General features: G+C 53.3%; 1 protein-coding gene across 1 annotated transcript; it reads left to right on the top strand.

Annotated features, from left to right (window-relative positions):
- Nucleotides 1–17,695: 17,695 nt before the first annotated feature.
- Nucleotides 17,696–21,768, top strand: LOC123165273 (TORTIFOLIA1-like protein 5). Its single transcript, XM_044582903.1, has 5 exons — nt 17,696–18,656; nt 18,747–18,870; nt 19,179–19,741; nt 20,622–21,007; nt 21,307–21,768. The coding sequence occupies exons 1-5, from the start codon at nt 17,862–17,864 to the stop codon at nt 21,314–21,316; spliced, it is 1,878 nt and encodes a 625-aa protein (XP_044438838.1). The 5' UTR covers nt 17,696–17,861; the 3' UTR covers nt 21,317–21,768.
- The last annotated feature ends 63 nt before the right edge of the window (nt 21,769–21,831 follow it).

The following is a 21,831-nucleotide window of genomic DNA, read 5'->3' on the forward strand; positions in this document are numbered from 1 at the left end:
TCGTGTCATCTGATCATCACTTGTTGTTTGCAGCTGGATGACGCAACGCAGAGGACCGAGAAAACATCTGGGATGTGTGGGTGTGTCTGGGCCCTCTCGATTTGGAGTTGGGAGCGGCTGCTGGTTGGTCGCCCTGAGAAACTGCCACGGCCATAGTGGACGGAGTATGGCGAGAATGGCGACAGTTCTTGATACCCTACCGTCGCCTATTCTTGGGACAAGGTTAAGGTCTTCTCGGGCAAGGGAAGTGCGATGTACAAGGCCTTCACCAACGAGCTGGACAACCTGACATCTTTTTAGGTATACCAATGAGCGAGATAGTTTTAAATGTTTATACTTTCACGGTTTCTAAACAATCTTTGTATAGGTTAACTGGTGGCCGTACCACGATAGAGCTTGGGGGTTCGAGCTGAACGAGATGTGCGAGCGGGACCGCCTTCTCTTCCGGTGCATTGTCCCGCTTATATGCGTGTACGCCGTCGAATGGCACCTACCACAACGCGTGGCGACACAATTTAGCGTATTGCAACACACACCACCGGCAAGGCCCCATGACACCGGCGGTTACGACCTTCACAAGTATGTGCTGCCATCTCTTTACCGTGATTTCTTTAAGTTCGACGTTCTTATGGTCTTTTGTGTCTTTTTGCTTGTTATGCAGGAAGAGCAGGCAGTATTCGCAGTCGATATTGGACTGGGCTGACGAGCACAAGTCTTTTGTGACAATGTGAGACGAGAGGACGTTCCGCAAAGATGGGGAGATGTCAGGCATTTGCTAGAATGTGTATGAGAGGCACATGAATTGGTATGACGATGGCATCAAGTTTCGTCTGCGTCTGAGGCCATGATGGACGGAAGCATATATGGCATCACTTCAGGAGGAGGAGGACTCTGAGGATGAAGCATACAAGAGAAACCTCAGAGATATGCAAGGTGATTTCAGGGAGTATGCGCCCCTGATGAACAGAGTGGTAAGTTTTGTTGAAATGCATTCGAGCTAATGATGATGACATGGTCATTCTCGCTAACTTTTTAATGATCCTTGGATTTGCAGGCCGCAGAGCTAAACAGAAACATTTTCGATGGCTCGAATGCGCTAAGTTCTGACCCCGAAACCGTGGAGGGTGACAACAAGCTGAGGGAAGCGACGAAGGTAACTTTAAGCCTCATAGCATTCTATTGGAGCAAACGCAAATTTGATCCATGCCATGTTCTTACTTATTTGCAACCCTAAACCTAATCGAAGTCATACTCTACTATATTTGTTATTGCAGAAGATCATTAACCGTTGCCGCAAGCTAGCGGGCATGCTTGGGTGCGCTGCCTCGGTTGACGTGCATGTTCCTCCTCCTGGTGGGTCGACACGTGCCCTAGCTTCATCAAGCCACACCAGCGAAGGTTCCTCGAGCCATGCCGCCTCGCCGTCTCGCCTTGTTAACGATACCGAGGAAGAAGAGGAAGTGGACGAGGAGGAAGGAGGTGATGACGAAGAAGGTGATGAGGAGGAGTACGACGACGATGATGGACCTCAACCGACTCAGCCAACCCAGGCGAAGAGGGTATCTCATCCTCACCAGGATGTTCTGAGCCCATCAGCGTTTCAGAAACCGGTTCCTCGTCGTTGCTCGAAGAAGCCGGACGAGGGCCGCTCGAAGACAAACGAGGACCGTGCCGCCAAGAGGGGGAGGGGGACAAACTAGTGATGTTGAACTTGCTAAGTTAAAGTAGTTGTGTTATGTTGAACTACTCGGTGTACTGTTATTGCTACCTATGTTAGTAGTTGAACCTATTTGATATGTTGAACTTAATGAATACATCGATTTTACTATCTATAAGTGTGAGGTTATCATAATTTCATATGCAAACACTTTTTGCTGTTGTGATCTATCTGTGTTTAATTCAAATGGTCAAGTTATTGTAAAGAAAACCAGATCAGGAGCCTACCGCCAAGAAGAACGGCGGTAGGTATTCACAGCTTACCGCCAGGTACACCGGCGGTAGCCTGTGTACACCTACCGCGCAGAACCCATCATTTTCAGACACAGAACTCTGCCGCGCTTGCCGCACCCTACCGTCATCGCACGCGGCGGTAGGGGTGTGAAACCCTACCGCAAAAACACCCTACCGCCATCCCCAGCGGCGGTAAGGCGGTTAGGACATGTCAGCCCAGTAACGGCTGCCTGCCGTTTCCTGCCGTCAACCTACCGCCGGGAGCCACGGCGGTAGCCTGTTCAAACCTACCGCCATGAACCTTGGCGGTAGCAAAAGGTTCAGATTTCAAAAAAATTACAAACAGGAGTCAGATCCTGATTTTATACCCAAAAAGGGTCAAAACACAAAATTTTGCCGAGAAGGGAGCCGCCTCTGCGCGGTTCCGTTTCATTCCATTTCCTGCAGGGGGGCGAATGGAAGCGACGTTTTTGTACGCGGGCCGTGCAAAGGGTCATAGGGAAGGGGAATTCCGTGCCACATGCGATGCCCTGCCCGGTGGTCACGTCCCTCCCAGGACCATGCAGGGACCTGGTCCTGGACCCGAACGTGTGCCGGTACGGCTGAGATGCACGCATATGCCAGGGGCGGAGCTACAGGGTGGACAGGGTGGGCCGCGGCCCACCCTGGGATTTTGGACCAGACTGTACTTCTACGTATTAGAGATGGGCCAGAGAAAAATAAAAGCCCAATATGACCCATATCTGGCTAGCCCAAGAAGAAACAAACGCACGCAGCTGTTCGGGCCACTGCTCGTCCTAGCTAGCTCCCTCGTTTCCTATTCTTCTGTCGTCTCGCCGCTGCTGACCTCGTTCGACGTCGTCCCCGCCTACCTCACCGTCCTAGGAGCAAGGAGATGATTTCTTCTCCGTCTGCCCCGCCCGACACTCAGAGCCTCCGTGCGTCCGCGGCTCCCACCGTCCTCCCGCGGCTCCCAGCCCAGGTGCGGCAAGCCAGTAACCGGCAATGCCCACTGCGTGTCGGGCGGTGGCTGGTACCCCTGCAGGCCAGCACTGGCAGCCCAGTCCGCACTTCGGCACTGTGCTATTTTTCGATCTGAGGTACTGCCCATTCCCCAAATTTTGATTGAGGGCTTGTTAATTGATATGCATCCCAGTGCAGTACATATGTAGATGAACTGATGAACACATTCCAGTGGAGATACTTTGTCTCCTTTTATGCAAAACTGAGACTTCATTCAGAATTCTATTGTGTTTGTGAGGCCATATTGATCAATTTATATGTACTACTTCCTCCGTCCCATAATGTAAGACGTTTTCTGACACTACACCAGAGTAAAAAAATGTCTTACATTATGGAACAGAGGGAGTAGTAATTAGTTATATACTCCAGTTCACATGTCATATTTGTTATAAAAAAAAATTTAGACCACCCTGATTTCAAATCCTAGCTCCGCCACTGGCATATGCACATGAGGGCATGGACGTGCCTATCCGCTAGGTTGGGGCTTTGGACATATGCTCCGCTTAGGATGGGTACGTACATGGTTGCCGGTTTGTAAATAGTAGTGCTAGATTTATTTATTTTTGCATGGTAGTAGTAGATGTTTTCTTTTAATGTAGTAGTACTAGATTTTGCTCACACAAAAAAGGAAACGGGAGCGTCTAAACATTGGGTACCAAAAAAATGCTTGGCATCATTCACTCTGTTTCCTGTTCGTCCGATCCGCATCCAACCGCTCACAACTCATCTTCTTCCTTACAACCGTCTCCCTCCTCAAGCCACAATCTGATTCATCTTTCTCTGCAATCGCCGGCCTATCAAGCCCCATTCGCCTGCCTCCACCCCTCGCAGAAGGCGGGCACTATTGTGCACCCCCTCGCCGCCCCGCCCTCCTCTCGACCTCCCCCATCGCCGTTGTTGGCCACCGTCCCGGCCATCCCTCTAAGCCCCGCACCACCAGTGAAACCTCGGCTATCTCTTGCACCCGCCCACCCCTAAGATAGATAATGGGGCTGTTGCTTCCCTCTAGGATAGATAATGGGCATGTTGCCTTCCGCTAAAATAGATAGTGGGGCTAGTTCTTCTCTGACGAGGTCCGGCCTCCCCATCTCGTGTGCTCGGGAAGAAGGAAAAAGTGACTGGCAAAAAAAAAAAGGTATCTGAAAATAGCAAAACCGAAAGGAAACATGCGCGTTGGTGACCAAATGTGCAGCACGTCCTCCTTTCCGTCTTACTACTACACTACGCCACGAAGAACTCCGACGGCCTCTTGATTGGGTAATCAACACATATACGCATATACAGTACAAAATTCATACGATAGACGTCGTCACATGCATGCAATACTCAGCCAACTGGCGCGGCGTCCTCGTTCTTTTCCGCATCCGAATGTAACGACCTGGGTCCTCTACATACACATGCAAATGTTCCGGTTCCCTGGGCAAGGATCAATGATCGACGAATTCAAAAGGGCAGAACAGGATCAATAAGGCGTTAACACCTGCCAGGAATCTGACAGTCAATGGCTCGATGTACGTTTGGATATATATAGCAGATATACGGCTCCCTAATACAGGTAAGATTCTGTTTCAGTGCACACAGCAGATACAACGACCAACCAAATAATGGATGGAACGTGTCCATGTACACATGTACGGGTGTATTGTTGCTTTATCCGATCAATCATCTGATGCATGTGGTGTGTCACCTGGATACGTGCGCTCTCTCCAGCCCCACTGGTAGAGCGTGGTAGATAGAGATATATCGCATTCTGTTGCTTATTTTTTTGGTGAAAATTGTTGAGCTATTCTGGGGCAGTTCTGCCTACAACTCTCTAACACACATGGAGGGCAAGATTGAGAGAGAGAAAAAATGTTAACGTACCCTCGAGAACGGAAGGAACTTTGTGATTTTGTGAAGACAGGAGCTCCACGTGGCCTTGGATGATCCACTGTCGTGGTGCAATTTCCAAATGGTTGATGATGCTCCGTTTGTTCACCAAGCAACTTTACCAAAGTCACTCCGGGTTCCGCTGCTCAAAGCCACCTTATCTAGCCACTTCTCTAGTGCGCCAACTGCAGTAGACGAACCGCCATGTTTCCTGACGCGTGCAGTCCAGTGGTGCTGTGGTCGTCACTGGTCGAGCCATGTGACGGAGAAATTACGTTAAACGTGGGCAGAAACAATCATGTAAGCTTGTCGAAACAGTAGAGGGAAAGACAGATGTTGGATGCTCTGAATGAGTCTTGAAGAAGGTACGGTAAGTAAAGAGACCAGCCAGCCGGCTCGATGAGTGAGCAGAGCACTGCCGTCTTTCATTGCCACCTGAAATGAATTTTTCTGCTTCCTCTCAACACCCTGGACTTTTGGACGTACGACGTCTTTCTTCACCCGTCTTTTCAGCATATGTAGGTAGAGAAAATAATGCCACGACCATCAACGGCATGAATGCACGCACGTACTGTAGATAGATGATTTGTAATACGATGATTGATTGGGGTGCTGGCGCACGCATATATAATAGAAGGGAAGGCCTCTACCTCAACTATACAAGACTAGGAGGTGAGCCACAACTCCAATATACATGCAGTACAAAATACATACTCAATACCCACCCACCCCTCCCCCCCCGGCAGTTGAAGCGTCGCCGAAGACACAGAGACTGGACCGAAACTCCTCGAAGACGGGAGTAGGCAATCCCTTAGTCATCACATCAGCAAACTGTTGCGTCGTCGGCACGTGGAGAAGCCGAACACGGCCAAGGGCAACCTGCTCGCGCACGAAGTGAATATCGAGCTCAATATGCTTCGTCCGTCGATGGTGCACCGGGTTGGCGGAGAGGTAGACCGCACTAACGTTATCGCAGTAGACAAGAGTGGCCTTGTGAATATCACAAAGCAACTCCTGGAGCAGCTGACGTATCCAAGAGCACTCGGCCACGGCATTAGCCACGGCGCGATACTCTGCCTCGGTGCTGGAGCGGGAGACCGTGGGCTGCCACTTCAATGACCAAGAGATCAACGAGGGCCCAAGGTAGACGCAGTAGCCTAACGTAGAGCATCGCGTGTCGGGGCAGCCAGCCCAGTCGGCATCCGAGTAGGCCACGAGGTCGGTGGAGGCGGAGGCCGTCAGGGTGAGTCCCAAAGACATGGTGTCGCGTATGTAACGGAGAATACGCTTCACCAGAGTCCAGTGAGAGTCACGCGGGGCGTGCATATGGCGGCACACCTGCTGGACAGCGTACTACTGCAGGTCGGGACGAGTCAGCATCAGGTACTGTAAAGCACCGACAATAGAGCGATAAAATGCTCCATCGGACGCAAGAGACCCCTCGAGAGCAGAGACCTTCGCCTTCGTGTCGACGGGGGTGGGCGCCGGCTTGCAATTAAGCATACCGGCACGCTCCAGGAGCTCGTGGGCGTACTTCTGCTGATGCAGAAAGAAGCCGTCAGTCCGTCGGACCACCTCGATGCCGAGGAAGTAGTGCAGGGGCCCCAAGTCCTTGAGGGCGAACTCGTCACGAAGACGAGCAGTCAGCCGCTAAAGGAGGGCGGGGGCGGACGCCGTGAGGATGATGTCGTCGACGTAGAGCAGCAGATATGCAGTGTCAACTCCCTGATGATACACGAAGAGTGAAGCATCGGAGCGAGTGGACCGAAATCCGAGAGACTGCAGGAAGGCTGCGATACGCTGGTACCAAGCCCGAGGCGCCTGCTTCAACCCGTAAAGAGAACGGGAGAGCAAGCACACGAAGTCGGGGTGCTCGGCGTCGACGAAACCAGTGGGCTACTCACAGAACACCTGCTCGGTGAGATGGCCGTGGAAGAAGGCGTTGGAGACATCCAACTGGTGCACAGGCCAGGCGCGCAAGACCGCCAGCTGAAGCACGGCGTGAATCGTGCCCGGTTTCACAACCGGGGCGAAGGTGTCGGTGAAGTCCACGCCCGCGCGCTGCCGAAAACCACGAACCACCCACTGAGCCTTGTAGCGCTCGAGAGAACCGCCCGGGCGAGTCTTGTGGCAAAACACCCACTTGCCAGAGATGATGTTGGCACGAGGGGGTCGCGGAACAAGATGCCACGTGCGGTTGCGTTGTAAGGCGTCGAACTCCTCCTGCATCGCAGCTAGCCAGTGGGGATCCCGAAGGGCAGCGCGAGCGGAGGTGGGGACAGGTGATGGCGTCGACGTCGAAGCGGCACACGCATACTCGTCGGCGGAGTAGCGCGTGCTGGGCCGAAGCACTCCTGCTCGGGCACGGGTAGTCACGCCAAGTGGCGGGCAGCAGGGCCGGCGGGTGCCGCGGCGGCGACGGGGACCGCGGCGGTAGCAGCGTCGGCCGAGCCGGCGGTGGAAGAGGCGACGGGCGAGGGTGACGTCGAGCCTGTCGCAGGGTGGGCGGGCGGGGTGCCGGGCTCAACCTCGTATGAGGGAGACGGGGACCCGGGGGCCCGCTCGGACTCGACCTCGGGGGAGGGAGTTGCGAAGCCAGGTGGCGGCGGCAAAGGGCGCCGTGCCGGGGGGGCGCCGGGGGCTGCCGCCGCGCATCGCTCCACGAAGGGGGTGCGGGGGCCGGCGCCGATGGGGCCGAAGCCGGAGGAACCTGAAAAAAAGGAAACACTGTCTCGACAAAGTACACATGCCTCGAGGTGTACACACGATGAGTGACAGGATCATAGCACGGGTAACCTTTGGTGTTAGGAGGGTAGCCAAGGAAGATGCATGGGACGGATCGTGGTGCGAGCTTGTGTGGCGTGGTGGACGCGGTGCTAGGATAACAGAGACACCCGAAGATGCGGAGACCATCATAGGACGGTGGTGTGCCGAAGAGAAGGTGGTGAGGAGCGTAGTTCCACCGAGGACGACACAGACGAATGTTAACTAAGAGAGTGGCGGTAGCGAGGGCATCGGGCCAAAACCGAGCGGGCACGTTAGAGTGAAAGAGTAACGTGCGAACGCAGTCATTAAGATTGCGGAGAATGCGCTCGGCGCGACCGTTTTGCTGGGAAGTGTAGGGGCAAGTCAGACGGAAGGTGGTGCCGTGAGAGGCGAGAAGTGTGCGAAAGGCGACGTTGTCAAACTCTTTTCCGTTATCAGTTTGGAGTGCGAGTATGGGGCGACCGAACTGGGTGGTGACATAGGAATAAAAGGCGGTGAGTGTGGCTAAAGCATCGGATTTACGACGAAGGGGAAAAGTCCACACATAATGAGAGTAATCATCTAAAATCACCAAGTAGTAAAGATAGCCCGTGTTACTCGCAACGGGAGATGTCCAAACATCACTATGAAGTAATTGAGACAGAAAAGTGGAGACTGAAGAAGACGCACTAAAGGGAAGAAGCCTAAGCGACAAGCCTCACAAGAGTGCTCGTCGAGCTTATCACATGAGAAAGAGAAACTCCTAAGAATTTGACGTAAGACGGTGTGGTTGGAGTGACCCAAGCGAGCGTGCCAAAGGTCAACGCCGGCGGCAAGGGCGACGGGTGTGGAGGTGGAGGCGCCGACGTGCACGGGGTAGAGCTCATCGAGACTGTCGCATCGGTGAAGGACCATCCGGGTACGGGCGTCTTTCACAGAAAAGCCAACACCGTCAAATTCAACAGTAAGTGGGTTCTCACGAGTAAGACGACGAACGGAAACTAGGTTCGTGACTAAATCAGGTGAAACAAGGACATTAGACATAATAATGGGTGTGGAAGTGGAGGGAAAGCTAGTGCTACCGATATGAGTAATAGGTAAGGAGGAGCCGTTGCCGACAGTGATACGTGTGGGTGTGTCAACGGGAGTGGAGGAGGTTAGGTTACCGGGATGAGCTGCCATGTGCGCAGTAGCACCTGAGTCCATGTACCAGTCGCCTCCAACGACAGAACTACTCGGCGACGGCGCGGAGTGCTGGGCGGCGAGGAGGGTGGGGTCCCATGGCACAGGTACCGGCGGCGGCGGAAGGCCCCCGTAGGACGGCGCCAGGACGGGCGGGCCATAACCAGCGAGGGGCGGCGGTGCAAGGAGGGCGTCGTAGCCGGCGCTAGTCGGCTGGAAGGGCGCGCCGAGGAACGCCAGGTGGCCAGCGGTGAAAGCCTGCTGATAGTGCGGCGCCCCCCCCCCCCGGCATCCTGGGCCCACTGCTGCTGCAGGCGGCGGCGACCGCCGCCACGCCGGTTGCGTCGGCCCCCTCCCCCGTGCGGGTGCTGCGGGGGAGGCGCTGGTGGCGACAGCGGGTAACACCCGGCGGGTGCGGGAGGACGTGACTGGATCGGCGTGGCCGGTAGAGCGGTTCCACCGCAGATGGTGAAGTAGCTCGGAGAGTCCATGGAAGGCGTCAGAAGCGGCGGGAAGAGGAAGGGGGCGGCGGAGGCGGCGGCGCGCGCGATGACGCGCGGCGCGGCGGCGGCGGCGCGCTCGCGGGGAGGTGCTGCGCGGCGGTTTTGTGAGGAGGTGGTAGCGGCTGCAGCAAGAAGGCGCGGCGGCTGAGGAAAGCTGCAGATGCACGCGACGACAGAAGAAGGCAGCGGCGCGGGTGGAAGAGTGATGGGGCGGTGCGCGGGTTAAAAAGCGCTGCGGCTGGCTAGCTAGCTAGCGACGGCTGCTGCGGACGCGAGGCAGCGCGGCTTGCGAGCGAGGCGGCGACGCGATGGAAAAGCAAGAGCGGCGGCACACGATGGAAAACTAGCTAGCGATGGAAAGCTAGCTAGCCAATGGTCAACGCGGTCGCGGCGTGACGAGCGGAGAAGCGGCACGGCGCGCAGGGTGCGGAAGCAAGGATGGGGTGCGGCGGCGGCGGCGGCGGCTGACCCTACGGTTAGACCGGAGAGGTTGATACCATGTAGACAGATGATTTGCAATACGATGATTGAGTGGGGTGCTGGTGCACGCATATATATAATATAAGGAAAGGCCTCTACCGCAACTATACAAGACTAAAAGATGGGCCACAACTTCAATATACATGCAGTACAAAATACATACCCAACACGTACGAGTGGCACGGAAGGAGGGAGACAAGGTTTGCACGGTGGCATGCACCAGCCGCCACTTGTCGTTGGTGCTCGGCACCAGGGCAGCTCGTCCCTCCGCCCTTGGATCTCCAGCACGCGGCCTACCTCCACTCTTCCTTCCTGTCCTCCGCGCACTGTTCAAGTCTCGTGCCGTGCAGGCGCGGTGCTTGCCTGCGTTTTTTCTTCCTTTGCTTTCAGGGCTTTTCCTTCACCAAAAGTGTTCACCTACGTACCGTGGCCGCTGGTCGGGCTTGGCGATGGACTTGCCGCGTGCGTCTGGGCATGCCTGCCATGCCGCTATGTGTATACGTACGTGCTTCCTTCATTACTAAATATATGTCATATGAATATACATAGACATATTTTTTTAAGTGTAGATTTACACATTTTGCTCCGTATTTGGTTCATATCAAAATCTTTAAAAAGATTTATATTTAGAAACGGAGGAAGTACCTAGCTAGCTGTGGCAAGCACTCAGTTTTCGACGAGATGGGGCAAATTTGACCTATGGACGAAATCAAATCACAAAATGAACTGTCCGTGAAACTATTTCATGCGGCTGGCCTTTTTGTGTGACGCCCGACACGAAGGCGCCACACTACACTGTGCAACGCCTCACAGATAGGCGCTACACGGCCAGCGTCGCACCCGTGTGATCCGAAAATTACTAAGTCAGTGTGCAGCGCCTGAGAGCTAGGCGCCACACTGTATAGTGTGGCGCCTAGCTCCTAGGCGTTGCACTAGTGCAGCGCCTGAGAGCTAGGCGCCACGGGTCAGCCGCGTGAAATAGTTTCACGGACAGTTTATTCTGTGATTTGATTTCGTTTATAGGTCGAATTTGTCAAATTTGCCACGAGATGGCGAGCACTCGTCGGTTGCCCGGCAGGCAAGGCAGGGAGCCCTTTCTTGCTTGGTTGCGACTTCACGGAGACAAAGACGAATCAATGTCAGTCCAGCTGCCATGACCACCCAACAGGCTGCTGTTCACGACAAAAGTGTCTAAGACTGACTCTTCGAGTCTGAGCTACCAGTAGGGCTGCAAACGAGTCGAGCTCGAGCGAGTTGGATTTGGCTCAGCTCAACTCATATGAAAATTCAAGCGAGCTCAAACTGAGTGAAGCTCATGATCGAGCTGTAGAACATGACTCGTGCTCAGCTTGTAACAATCTCGAGTCGATCTCGAGCTAGTTTCGAGCTAAATGAGATGGTAAAAATTATAAATCTATGGATGAAAAAAAATTAAGGTGAATATGTTGGGAATCTTTGCCAAAAGTATAGTATATTTAACACATAGTCGACCACGTGTCATAATTAGGCCTAAATCTTCTCTGCACTTAATTAAGTTTCCATGTTCGTTGCTAAATAAAATGGAGAAAAATTATGGACAACATATATGGTAATAAATTATCTTATTTTCATTTCATATATGGCATGATCATTTAACACATAATGATATTCTTCGAGCTATCAAGCTAAAATCGAGCGAGCCAACATTGGCTCAAGATCGGCTCGTTTCTTGGTCGAGCTACATAAAGTGTTCAAACTCAGCCCGTTTCTTTTCAAGTCGATCTCGAGTCGAGTCAAAAAACTATTCGATCTCGAGCGGCTCACGAGCCTCGAGCTTTTCTTGCAGCCCTAGCTACCAGTACCATCCATGATCCATCCACGGCAAACTCACACACGCATGTGAAACCAACAAGACGCGAATCCGCCTGCAGGGCATTGTGGAGTAGACAGAAGTACTGTACGACGTAGTACTACGAATGAAACGAGAGCCTCGCACGGAGCCAAGAAAATCATGGTGCATGCGTCCTGATAATGCGGTCAAGCCTCTGCCCTCGCCGCCACGCACGTTTCGATCCGCTGTACACCAGGCGGAGATCCAAGTGCAGCAGGCGCACGACTCGGCTCAGGCGCGCAGCACGGGCCACGGAGATCGCGCGACGCAGGCGCACGTACGGCCGGGGCCGCTGCACTCGCGCCGCTCGGGCATGCCTCGTGTCACGGCCATGGACTCGACTCTGCGGCGGCAGATGCCGCGCGGGGCTTTTCACTTTCACGTGCCGTGACGCCGCGTGGCTAGCGAGTTGGATCCTCTTGGATCCGGTCTCCGCTCATGTTTGTGTGTCTAGTTGAATCCTTCAATCTACGCTTCTCTTTAAAATGATTGTTGTTCTTCTAGTGCATTGGTTCGTGGAGCCTTAACATAACTACTTCCTGACTATCTACTACAATAAGGTTTGCCCTGCTGCTCCGGTGAGGGAAGGGCGATGACGGCAGCATACCGTCGACTCGCTTCAGTGTTTGTAATCATCACTAGATGGTCTATAAACCTGGATGTAAACTTTGTTACTTCTGGTGTTCTTTGTCTACTTCCATGGCATTTGATGAAGCGGTCGGGTTGATGGCAGCACTTCAACCTTGAGTTGGTCTTCCAAGCTTCGATCCTCCTCGAATTCGTTCGTCGGGCCGAAAGTGACGGTGCTCCAGTGTGGATTCCTTCCATCTTCTTAGGATGGTGTGGTTAGGGTTATTCGTCATACGTGCGCGATGACGAGATCTTGTATGAGGCACTTCAGATCAATTTGAGGGTTCAACGACGACGACTATGCTGGTCCCTACGTGCACATGCATGAAGACTACCCGGTTGGCATCGACAAGGTCGATACGGATCCGTCATGGGAGCTACGACAACAACGCGTTGGCGGGTTGTTCATACAGTGGTAGTGGCCGTATACTGGTCTAGAGACCTCAGTGTGATTTTAATTATGTTTGGGGGTGATTTGAACTTTCGGCATTTTTTTATAATAGATATGTGTCTTTTTGAAGAAAAAAAACTAGCTAGGCATGTACTCTCACCGTACCACAATATAAGATGTTTTTATAAGCTAACATAGCTTAAAAAACGTCTTATATTATGGGATGGAGATAGTAGCATTGAATTGAGTGCATTGCATATATAGTTCCGTTTAGGTATCCGGAGTGGCGCTAGCTAAACCTGTCGGCAAAAGAACAGCTGGACTAATAAATTTGATTTGAGACAGCATTGCGTTATTGAAATTGAAAAACAGCGTGACTCGGACTGCGTTGGAACTGGATCGTAGCTTCACGTAGCAGGTGTTGAGGTGCCAAATCGTTCTCGCCGAAACGTATTTTGCACCTATTTTCTGGTCAACATCGCCCATCTTCCCTAATTCATTATCTGATAAGACCTCACCCCACCTATTTCATTTCCTGTCTATTCTCAATAAACGAAAAAAGAATGTTTTGTATGTGGATATTTAGCCCCTTTCCAACCCAGTTCCTACATTATTAAAAGAAGAGGCAGTACCAAAATACAGTGACGTGACAACGTCTAAGGCAAACACATAGATAAAGCTGCAAAATGGCACCGTCAAGACTCCAATGCAGCTTTGATGTTTAAGCACACACTTTTTTTTTCTAGCTTGAACTATTTGAGATGTGATGCAGTGGCTTTACGGTCCAGTCTAGATCGAACATGGTAAGATAGCCGCATCTCCATCTCTCCGTGTCGTAGGATGTCGTAGCTAAGGCATGCAAATTGTCATTGCCAATTAACCCTAACCCTAGCGCTAAGTGCTAACGACCAGACATGATTCTCGGAGAATACTACTACTCACTACTAGTAGCATAACAAATGTGTTGCAAGAGCTACTCCTACCATTATTCTCGTGCGTGTTGCGATGTCTAGATCAATCATCATCTGGTAGGGGATGCTGTAGCTCCAAAGTAGTTGTCATTTCCCGCGTATTCTTCCCATATCTTTTGTTTCCCGCCAGGCCCACGGGATTTTTCGACGATGCTGCTCTCTCTAGTCTCTAGCTATAGCTACAAAGTAGGCATCATGAAGTCGCCGGCCTGATTTCTGATGATTACCTTATTAGTTTAAGCAACACATGCGTCCCTCCAAACCACTGGTCTAATCCCCCGCCTGCTCTGTACGGCAAACTGTTAGCAATATAGATCTTTTATTTATCAGTCATGTGGCCTACTCCTCGGTCCCTGTAAAATTACCGCGTCATAATGCAGAAAAATATAAGTGGTGCCCGTGGCTTGGAAGCTCTCCGGGACGTCGACATGACACACAACTGGAGATAAAAGAAAATTGTTGTGGGAGCAGGAGCAGCTGGTATTGCACTGTGCCCGGGCACTGACAGCACACCGTACTAAAAACATTTCCAAAGCGAACTCGTTAAACAATTCTTGTGCTTGCAGAACCCCATTACAAAAATCCATCTGTGCAGAGCCGAGAGAAGACTCACCGGCGACCGATCGATGGTGATGCAGATCGACATGTCACCCACGCAGTTTTTCGCTGGGTTTCGCAGCGGTAGTTCGTTTTTTCTGGTGGAAGCAACAAAAATCCACCAGCCAGAGCAGCCAGGCCACCGGGCAGGAGTAGTAAACAAACAAACAGATGCAGATTACAGATTACAGATCGATGGATCGGCCCGAGAGGCGGTCACATGGCGGCTCATGTGCGCATCTGCCCAGCACACATGGGGATGGGTTCACTTCACCCTGGCTGAATTGACACTGTGGTGTGGCACTGTGAGATTCGGAGGACTCGCTGCTCTCCCATTGGCCGATGCGTGCATTTTTCATTTGGTCTCGTGTCAAGATAAGAGCATGTCCAGCCGTGATGCCCCCCAGTCGCGGCGCCCATATTTAAAAAAAAATTATATTCCGGCACAAACACGGTGCAAATTCAACCAAACTTCGGCGAGTTCATACATATTTAAAATATTTTACAAAAAAAAACGCTACTAGGCTAGTCGTCTCCCTCGCCGCCCGCCGCCCTTGCAGCTCTACATGGCGAGGAGGCTGTAGAACCGCGTGTAGTCGCCGCCGCCGTCGTCGCCTCCTGCGCGGCCGCCGTCCCTGCTGCAACCCTCCCCAGGTTGGCGCGGCGGGTTGGACGGTCCGGGGGCGTCCTCATCGTCGTCGCTGTCGAGGATCACCACGCCGTGCTCGTCCTCGCGCCCACGCTTGCGGGCGGCTATCTCTTCCAGGGCACGGCGCTGCCGGACCATCTCGTCGCGGAGGTAGTCGTCCCGCGCCCACTGTCGGGCGTCCTCGTCGGAGAAGCCGCGCCGAGCTATCTCCTCGTACTCCGCGGGGAGGCCGAGCTCCGGCTTGGGCCTGACGAGGACGAGGCGGCCAGAGGCGGGGGTGGAGTCGTCGATGCGGACGCCGGAGCGGTGGGTGCGCGCGCTGACAGGCGTGTCCTGGGCTCCGGCTTGACGGGGCGGAGGCAGGGAGAGCCGGACGACCGGCCGGATGAGGAGGAGGACGCCCCCGGGTCCATGCGCCTCGGCGTCCACGAGCTCCCACGCCGGCGAGAGAAGGACGGCGGAGCGGGGTACTCCAGCCTCGGCGTGTTGCCGCCCTCGATGTACTCGAGGACGGCCTCCAGCGTGCGGCCGGGCACGCCCCGCCATTGGCGCCGGCCTTCGGAGTTGAGCCTTCCGAAGGGCACGACGCCGTTGGTGGCCTCGAGCTGCTCGGCGTGGCGGCGGCGGAAGTACGGCTCCCACAGCGGGCTGTCGGGGACATACCGTGGACCTTCCCTCGCCGCCCGCGGCAGAGAGGCGCAGCTACGCGCGATCTCCGCACGCCGCGCCGCCCCGGTGGGTGGTGGTGGCACCGGGACCCCGCCGGCGCTGATCCTCCACGACCCGGGCACCCGCATGTCCGACGGGACCGGGTACTCGGCCTCGTAGAGGAGCCGAGCTTCGTCCTCATGAAGGTGGCGGCGGCCGAAGCCGTTCGCCGCCGCGCCGTCACCTGGGAAGCGCTCGGCCATGGTGAACTGGAGACGGTGAGAGGAGATGGAGGAATGGGGGAGAAACGGCGCGTCGGCGGTGGAGAGTCTGTGTGTCACCGGCGCGCTGGGGTCGGCTTATATAGGCGGGGCCGCCGTGGTACGCGTGGCGGGCGAGGGACGCGCGTCGTCCGGTCTTCACTGCGCCGCCCGTGAGGCATCAATGGAGGAGGCTGACTGACGCGGCAGCTTTGGCATTGATTCGCCGCGGGAAACGAGGCGATGAGGACGACGAAGCGGCGAGAAGAGAGACGAGTCGCTGACAAGGAGGGCCCGCGGATCTTTCGCGCCAAAAACGATTCGCCCGGCGCCCCAGCGCGCCGGGTTCGGGTTGAGTCCGCCGGCGCTAATTTCGGCTTGAGCCGGCGAAAAATGGGCCCTTGAAGGCGCGACAGGGCCGATTTTTCAGCGCCGGCAACCTAAAAAACATCTGAGGGGTCTTGTTGAGGCGTGGCTGGAGATGCTCTAAGATTACGGTGCTGGTTGACAGATCACAGATTGGCTGATCAGAAGGCGGCAGCGGCGACAAGATTGTTTTATTACTGCTACTATACTGTGGGTTGTGGATAAAGATAGGAATTGATCGTCACATGCTCCTGGATCTCGATGCGCCGTGGTTACGTCACCGGCGTCATCTACATGGGGTCAATACAAATGCTATAGGATTACCACACCATGGGCGGTGAAATATTTTACTGCTCGCTGCTGTACTATTGTGTTCTTCTGCCACTCTTCCCAAGCTGTGAGTAGTAACTAGCAAAGTTAATTTAACAGACTGTTGACGGGTGGTCGGATGAATATTAAGGTGCCGCGAACGGTGATCAGACAGACGGATGAATATTAAGGATGTTGCAAGCCTCGCAGTTCGTTGCTGCGCGGGTGGAATTTTGAAGATGCAACACAAAAAACAAAATCCAAATATACCAGAGAAAATAATGTGACAACATGCTTAAACGGCGCAGAAAAGCGACACACCATTGTTGCGACACGCACGAAAGAAACTACTCATGCATCCCAATCTATCTCCTATCTTCCTCCGAGGCACTGGACGACGTCGGCGGTGACTCTAGGTCACAGCAACAACAATAAATTGCCACACAATCTAAGCCGCCCAAGGGCAGTGGCGGATTCAGGAAGATGAAGGGAACCAAATGAGTCAAACAATACTTGTAAGAAGAGAGGCCAAACTACAAAGGTAAAAACAATTTTTTTTTGGGGGGGGGGGGGGGATACAAAAGCCTTCAACAAGACATGTGCACACATATAAGATGAGAGAGCAAGCAGCTGCCTAGAGGTAGAGTGTTGAGGGAAAAGCAAGGTGAAAATCACCGGAAAAGATTGTGGGGAAAGTGGCGGGAGGGGTGAATCATGAAGACTCGAAGGCAAGCGGGTAGGAATACACCCGCTATCAGTTGATCATGGTAACTTGAAGGCCGTGCGGGGAGAAAGACACCAGGGGCGCCCTCATTTTACGACATTGCTTCAGTTCGTCGATATGTTCTACAATTACGCCACCTTGGTATTTCCTCAGATAGCCCATATGTTACTACACTTGTTTGTCTGAGTTAAGAGAAATATGCTACTAGTTTTTTCTTCTTCTAAGAATAGCAACTTGTAACGAAATAAGTGGTCTCCTATGAACAAAAACTCATCACTTGTTGGCAGCACCAGAGACACCAACCAAAGGTTGGATGATCCATCTAGAGCCAAGAAAACACCACCTAGCACCGCAAGATGCAAAGATACAAATAAAAAAACATCACCATTTTTTTTCAAATCAAAAAAGAAATGAAAGAAAAAAAGCCCAAAGAAGACATAAATGAATGCGCAGTCCACACCAAGATCTCTCCACCCTTTTTCTCACCCGCCACCTCCTCGCTATTAGTACCCGCGACGCCACCTCCCCTCCCAACCCAACCCCTCGCCGCCACCACCCTCCGTCCCCCCGTCTCCGCCGAGTCCACCGGCTCGGCTCCCTCCCACCCGCCGCTCCTCCTCCTCCTCCCTCCTCCTTGCGAGGCGCGGACGCGAAGCTCGGCCACAGTAGGCAGGTGAGGCCGCGACCGCGAGCCATGGGGCCGGCGCCGAGGACGGGGGGCGAGCCAATGAAGCAGCGGGTGAACCGCTGCCTGCACCGCCTGTCCGACCGGGACACGGAGGCCATGGCCGCCAACGAGCTGGACGCGATCGCGCGCGGGCTGGACGCCGACGAGCTCCCCGTCTTCCTCGCCGCCGTCTCCGACACGCGGGCCACGGACAAGGCGCCGCTGCGGCGCCATTCGCTGCGCCTGCTGGCGCTCCTCGTCGCTGCGCACCCGCGCGACGCCGTGGCGCCGCTCGTGCCCAGGCTCGTCGCCGCCGCGCTGCGCCGGGTGCGCGACCCGGACTCCTCCGTGCGCGCCGCGCTCGTCGACGCCGCGCGCGCCATCGCCGGGGCCGCCGCGCCGCCCTCCGCGCCCGCGGCGCTCGGCCCGCTCGCCGACGCCGTCCTCCACGAGCAGGACCAGTGCGCGCAGCTCGCCGCCGCGCTCGCGGCCGCCGCCGCCGTCGAGGCCTCCGCCCCCACCGCAGACCTCGCCGACTACCTCCTCGCGCTCCTCCCGCGCCTCCTCAAGCTCCTCCGCAGCGCCGCCTTCAAGGCCAAGCCCGCGCTCATCTCCCTCATCGGCGCCGCCTCGGCGGCCACCGACAGCGAGGGCGCCGCCACCGCGGTGCCGTGCCTCCGCGACGCGCTCGGCGGGGACGACTGGGCTGCCAGGAAGGCCGCCGCCGAGGCGCTCGCGCTCTTGGCCCTGGAGCACGGCGACGACCTTGCCGCCCACAAACCCTCCTGCATTGCCGTCTTCGAGGCCAAGAGATTCGATAAGGTCGGCCCCTCGTCTACCATCGTCGAGATCTTCTGTTCGTGGATCTGCTTCCTCCTTGTTGACATTTCTAGGCTTTTCTTGGCAATGCAGGTGAAGATTGTGCGGGAGTCCATGAACCGGATGATCGAGGCGTGGAAGGAGATCCCGGACGCGGAGGAGGATGTGTGCTCCTCCGCCGCGTCGCCGGCCCAGACCAGATCTCCTTCTCTCGCAGGTGATGTCACCAGTGTTCTTTTGGAAATTTTGAGTAAATTGTTCTCTATTGTTTGGACTTTGGACTAGTATATTAATATGAACTTGCCTGGTAAAAAAGACACAAGTGGAGTGTGTTTTGGTGAGACACTAGGCAGGAGGACTGTTCTTTCCTGGTACTATATGACAAGAGGAAATTCAAAAATGTTCCATTCAAAATATACAAATATATATATATACACATGCATTGTACTACTATTACATATGCATACTCCAATTGGGTTTCCTGGTATATGAGTTCTGACACTATTTTGTTTTGTAATCAAACAGATAGTGCAAGTGATGGTCGATACCCGGCTGATTCCCTAGGCTCCAATTCCGTCCAGTCAGTTACAAAGAGGAACATGCTGTCGGCAAGCAGGTCACCGCCGTCAGTCAATAACCGAAGGACCAGCCCTTCCATCAGAAGCAAGAAGAGCTCGCCGCCTTCATGCGGCGGCGATGTGGACCAAGCCAAGAAATATGACTACAAGGTCGACGTCACCGCTGCAGCAGACGCCACCCCGATCAGGACGGTGACCGGGGAGAAGCTTCTGAAAGAGGGCAATGTTAGAGCAAGGCTTGAAGCACGGAAGATGCTGTTCCAGAAGAGTGGTGAGAAAGGGTACAATAAGGTGGCCGGGCGCAAGTCAGGGTCTAGAGTCGTTCCGTTTAACGGCGATGGTGACTTGGAAGAAAGCACCGAGGTTGAGGATGATGGGCCGGAGGAGGTTCAGTCAGACCACTCCTCTGAGGAGCTTCAGTTGGTTCACAAAGATGAAGACCTGTCCAAGATCAGGATGCAGCTTGTTCAGATAGAGAATCAGCAGACAAACTTGCTCGACCTTCTCCAGGTAAATTTCTCTTGTTATGTTCTATGTCATCTCTTTAGAACCCGATGAAACTCTTGATTATTTGGGTTTGTGCAAGTGCTTCGCTATGGGGCTAGGCGGATACATCTCCAGTGTCTGCATTGGATAAACTCGAGAATTAGGCCTTAACTTGATAAAGAAAATGAAAGTAAATAAATGTAAATGTAGTTAGATGCACCATCTTAGCCCACTAAATTTCTTCATTAGTTCAAGGGCATCACAGTTAACAGAGGATGGGATGGGAGTTTGAATTTTGAATTTCACATCAAACTCAAGACACATTTGATGGTAATTGTACATGTGCAAATGAGAAAATCATTGGTACAAAAAGAAGAGTTGATTGTATACTTCTGAACAACATAAACATTGGGGGAACTCATGCATTCCCGGGTTTTCAACATTTGGTCGTGGTGCGTGGCATTGACCAATGATTATTGGTACGAACCATGCATCCATTCATTGTGTCTTGATGGCACTAACCCAATGACACATCAAAATGAGCAGTGGCATGGTATGGGGACAACCTGGACAGACAGGTACATGCCATTTAGTGGCTATATGACAATGTCTTAATCAGCAGCTGTTGAAACTTACGGTCTTATGTTATTTTTCATATAACCCACTAATACTCCCTCCGTAAACAATAGTGACCTAAAACGTCTTACATTTGTTTACAGTGGGGGTAGTTTTTTGTACTTTGTTCCTGCATTTGCAGTCACCATCCAATGTATAGAGCAGCATGTTTTTCAGATATCATATCTTTTGCTGCCGATTTCTATCCATCATTTTGCAAATGTACACTGTGTCCATGCTTGCTGAAAATTTATCCAATATTTATTTCTCTCTTGTCTTTGTTCATCAGAAATTTATGGGGAGCTCCCAGAATGGGATACGTTCGTTGGAGACAAGGGTGAACGGTCTGGAAATGGCACTGGACGAGATCTCGCGTGATCTGGCCGCCTCTTCAGGAAGGATGCCAAGCAGCGAACCTGACATGAACTGCTGCATCCCGAGCCCAAAATTCTGGAGAAAAAATGAAGGCGGTAGATACACTTCAAGGTACCCCGTCTCCGACCTAGCAAACCACCCCGAGGAGAGCAGAGCTTCTCATAAGTGGGAGAGGCAGAAGTTTGGAGTTCAGGGTGGATTTGTCACCAACCCATTAGCAGAGCAGAACACTTCATACGTGAGGAGCACGTTGGTTGCTCAGGAAGGCAGGAGGCAGAATTCAGCCCAATACAAGTCGAGGTAGGTAAGTCGATCGACGCTAATTCACCTCACTCTTTGCAAGTCCACACGAGTAGATACGGTTGGTAGGCCAACCAGATGTGCCGATGACACCTTGAAACCTGACTTTAGCATATCAGAGTAGTCAAATTCATGGTGCCATACCCACATCATGCAATGCATCTTCACAGAATTTTCAAATTCATGGTACCATACCCACATCATGCAATGCATCTTCACAGAATTCCCTTTATAACGCTATCCTTTCTTATCCAGCCACCCAGGAATTGATGTATTTCCATCCTGTCCATTTTGTGCAGGGGGCGTTAGGCGGCAAAGATGCTCCATCTGAAGCCTGAATCACCTGCATGTACGAGGCGGGCGGGAGCATATGCAACATGTCACTTCATCACATTCTAGGAGGCCTTTTCTTGTTTTCTCCAGAATTCAAAGCTGAGTTTGTACATGAATTTATGGAGTTTTCTTTTGCGAGTTGGTTCGACGGTTCAGATTTCTGCGAAACAGAGCCTGGACTCTAAAGCATGAAGACCCCCACAGCCCCACTGCGAGGTGGGCACCGTTTGTATTATACCTCCGGCCCTGAGACGGCCCCTGCAGGTCTTGAGATATGCATGTATCTTGCACTGTTTATGTACATAGTTTGGATACAGCAGTTCCTATCTTCGCGAGATGCCATTGAACAAATGTTCTTGAGTATGCTCTCGCTGAGATCATGAAAGCAAAAGATCCAACAGTGCTGTCCTTCGCCTGTGCTTCTGTCTTTTTTTTTCCTTCATCTGTTATATGTGCTGCTGTCTCTTGGTTCTGCTTGTTTGAGTGTGGCT

Source organism: Triticum aestivum, chromosome 7D (genome assembly GCF_018294505.1).
Source record: "Triticum aestivum cultivar Chinese Spring chromosome 7D, IWGSC CS RefSeq v2.1, whole genome shotgun sequence".
Lineage (NCBI taxonomy): Eukaryota > Viridiplantae > Streptophyta > Magnoliopsida > Poales > Poaceae > Triticum > Triticum aestivum.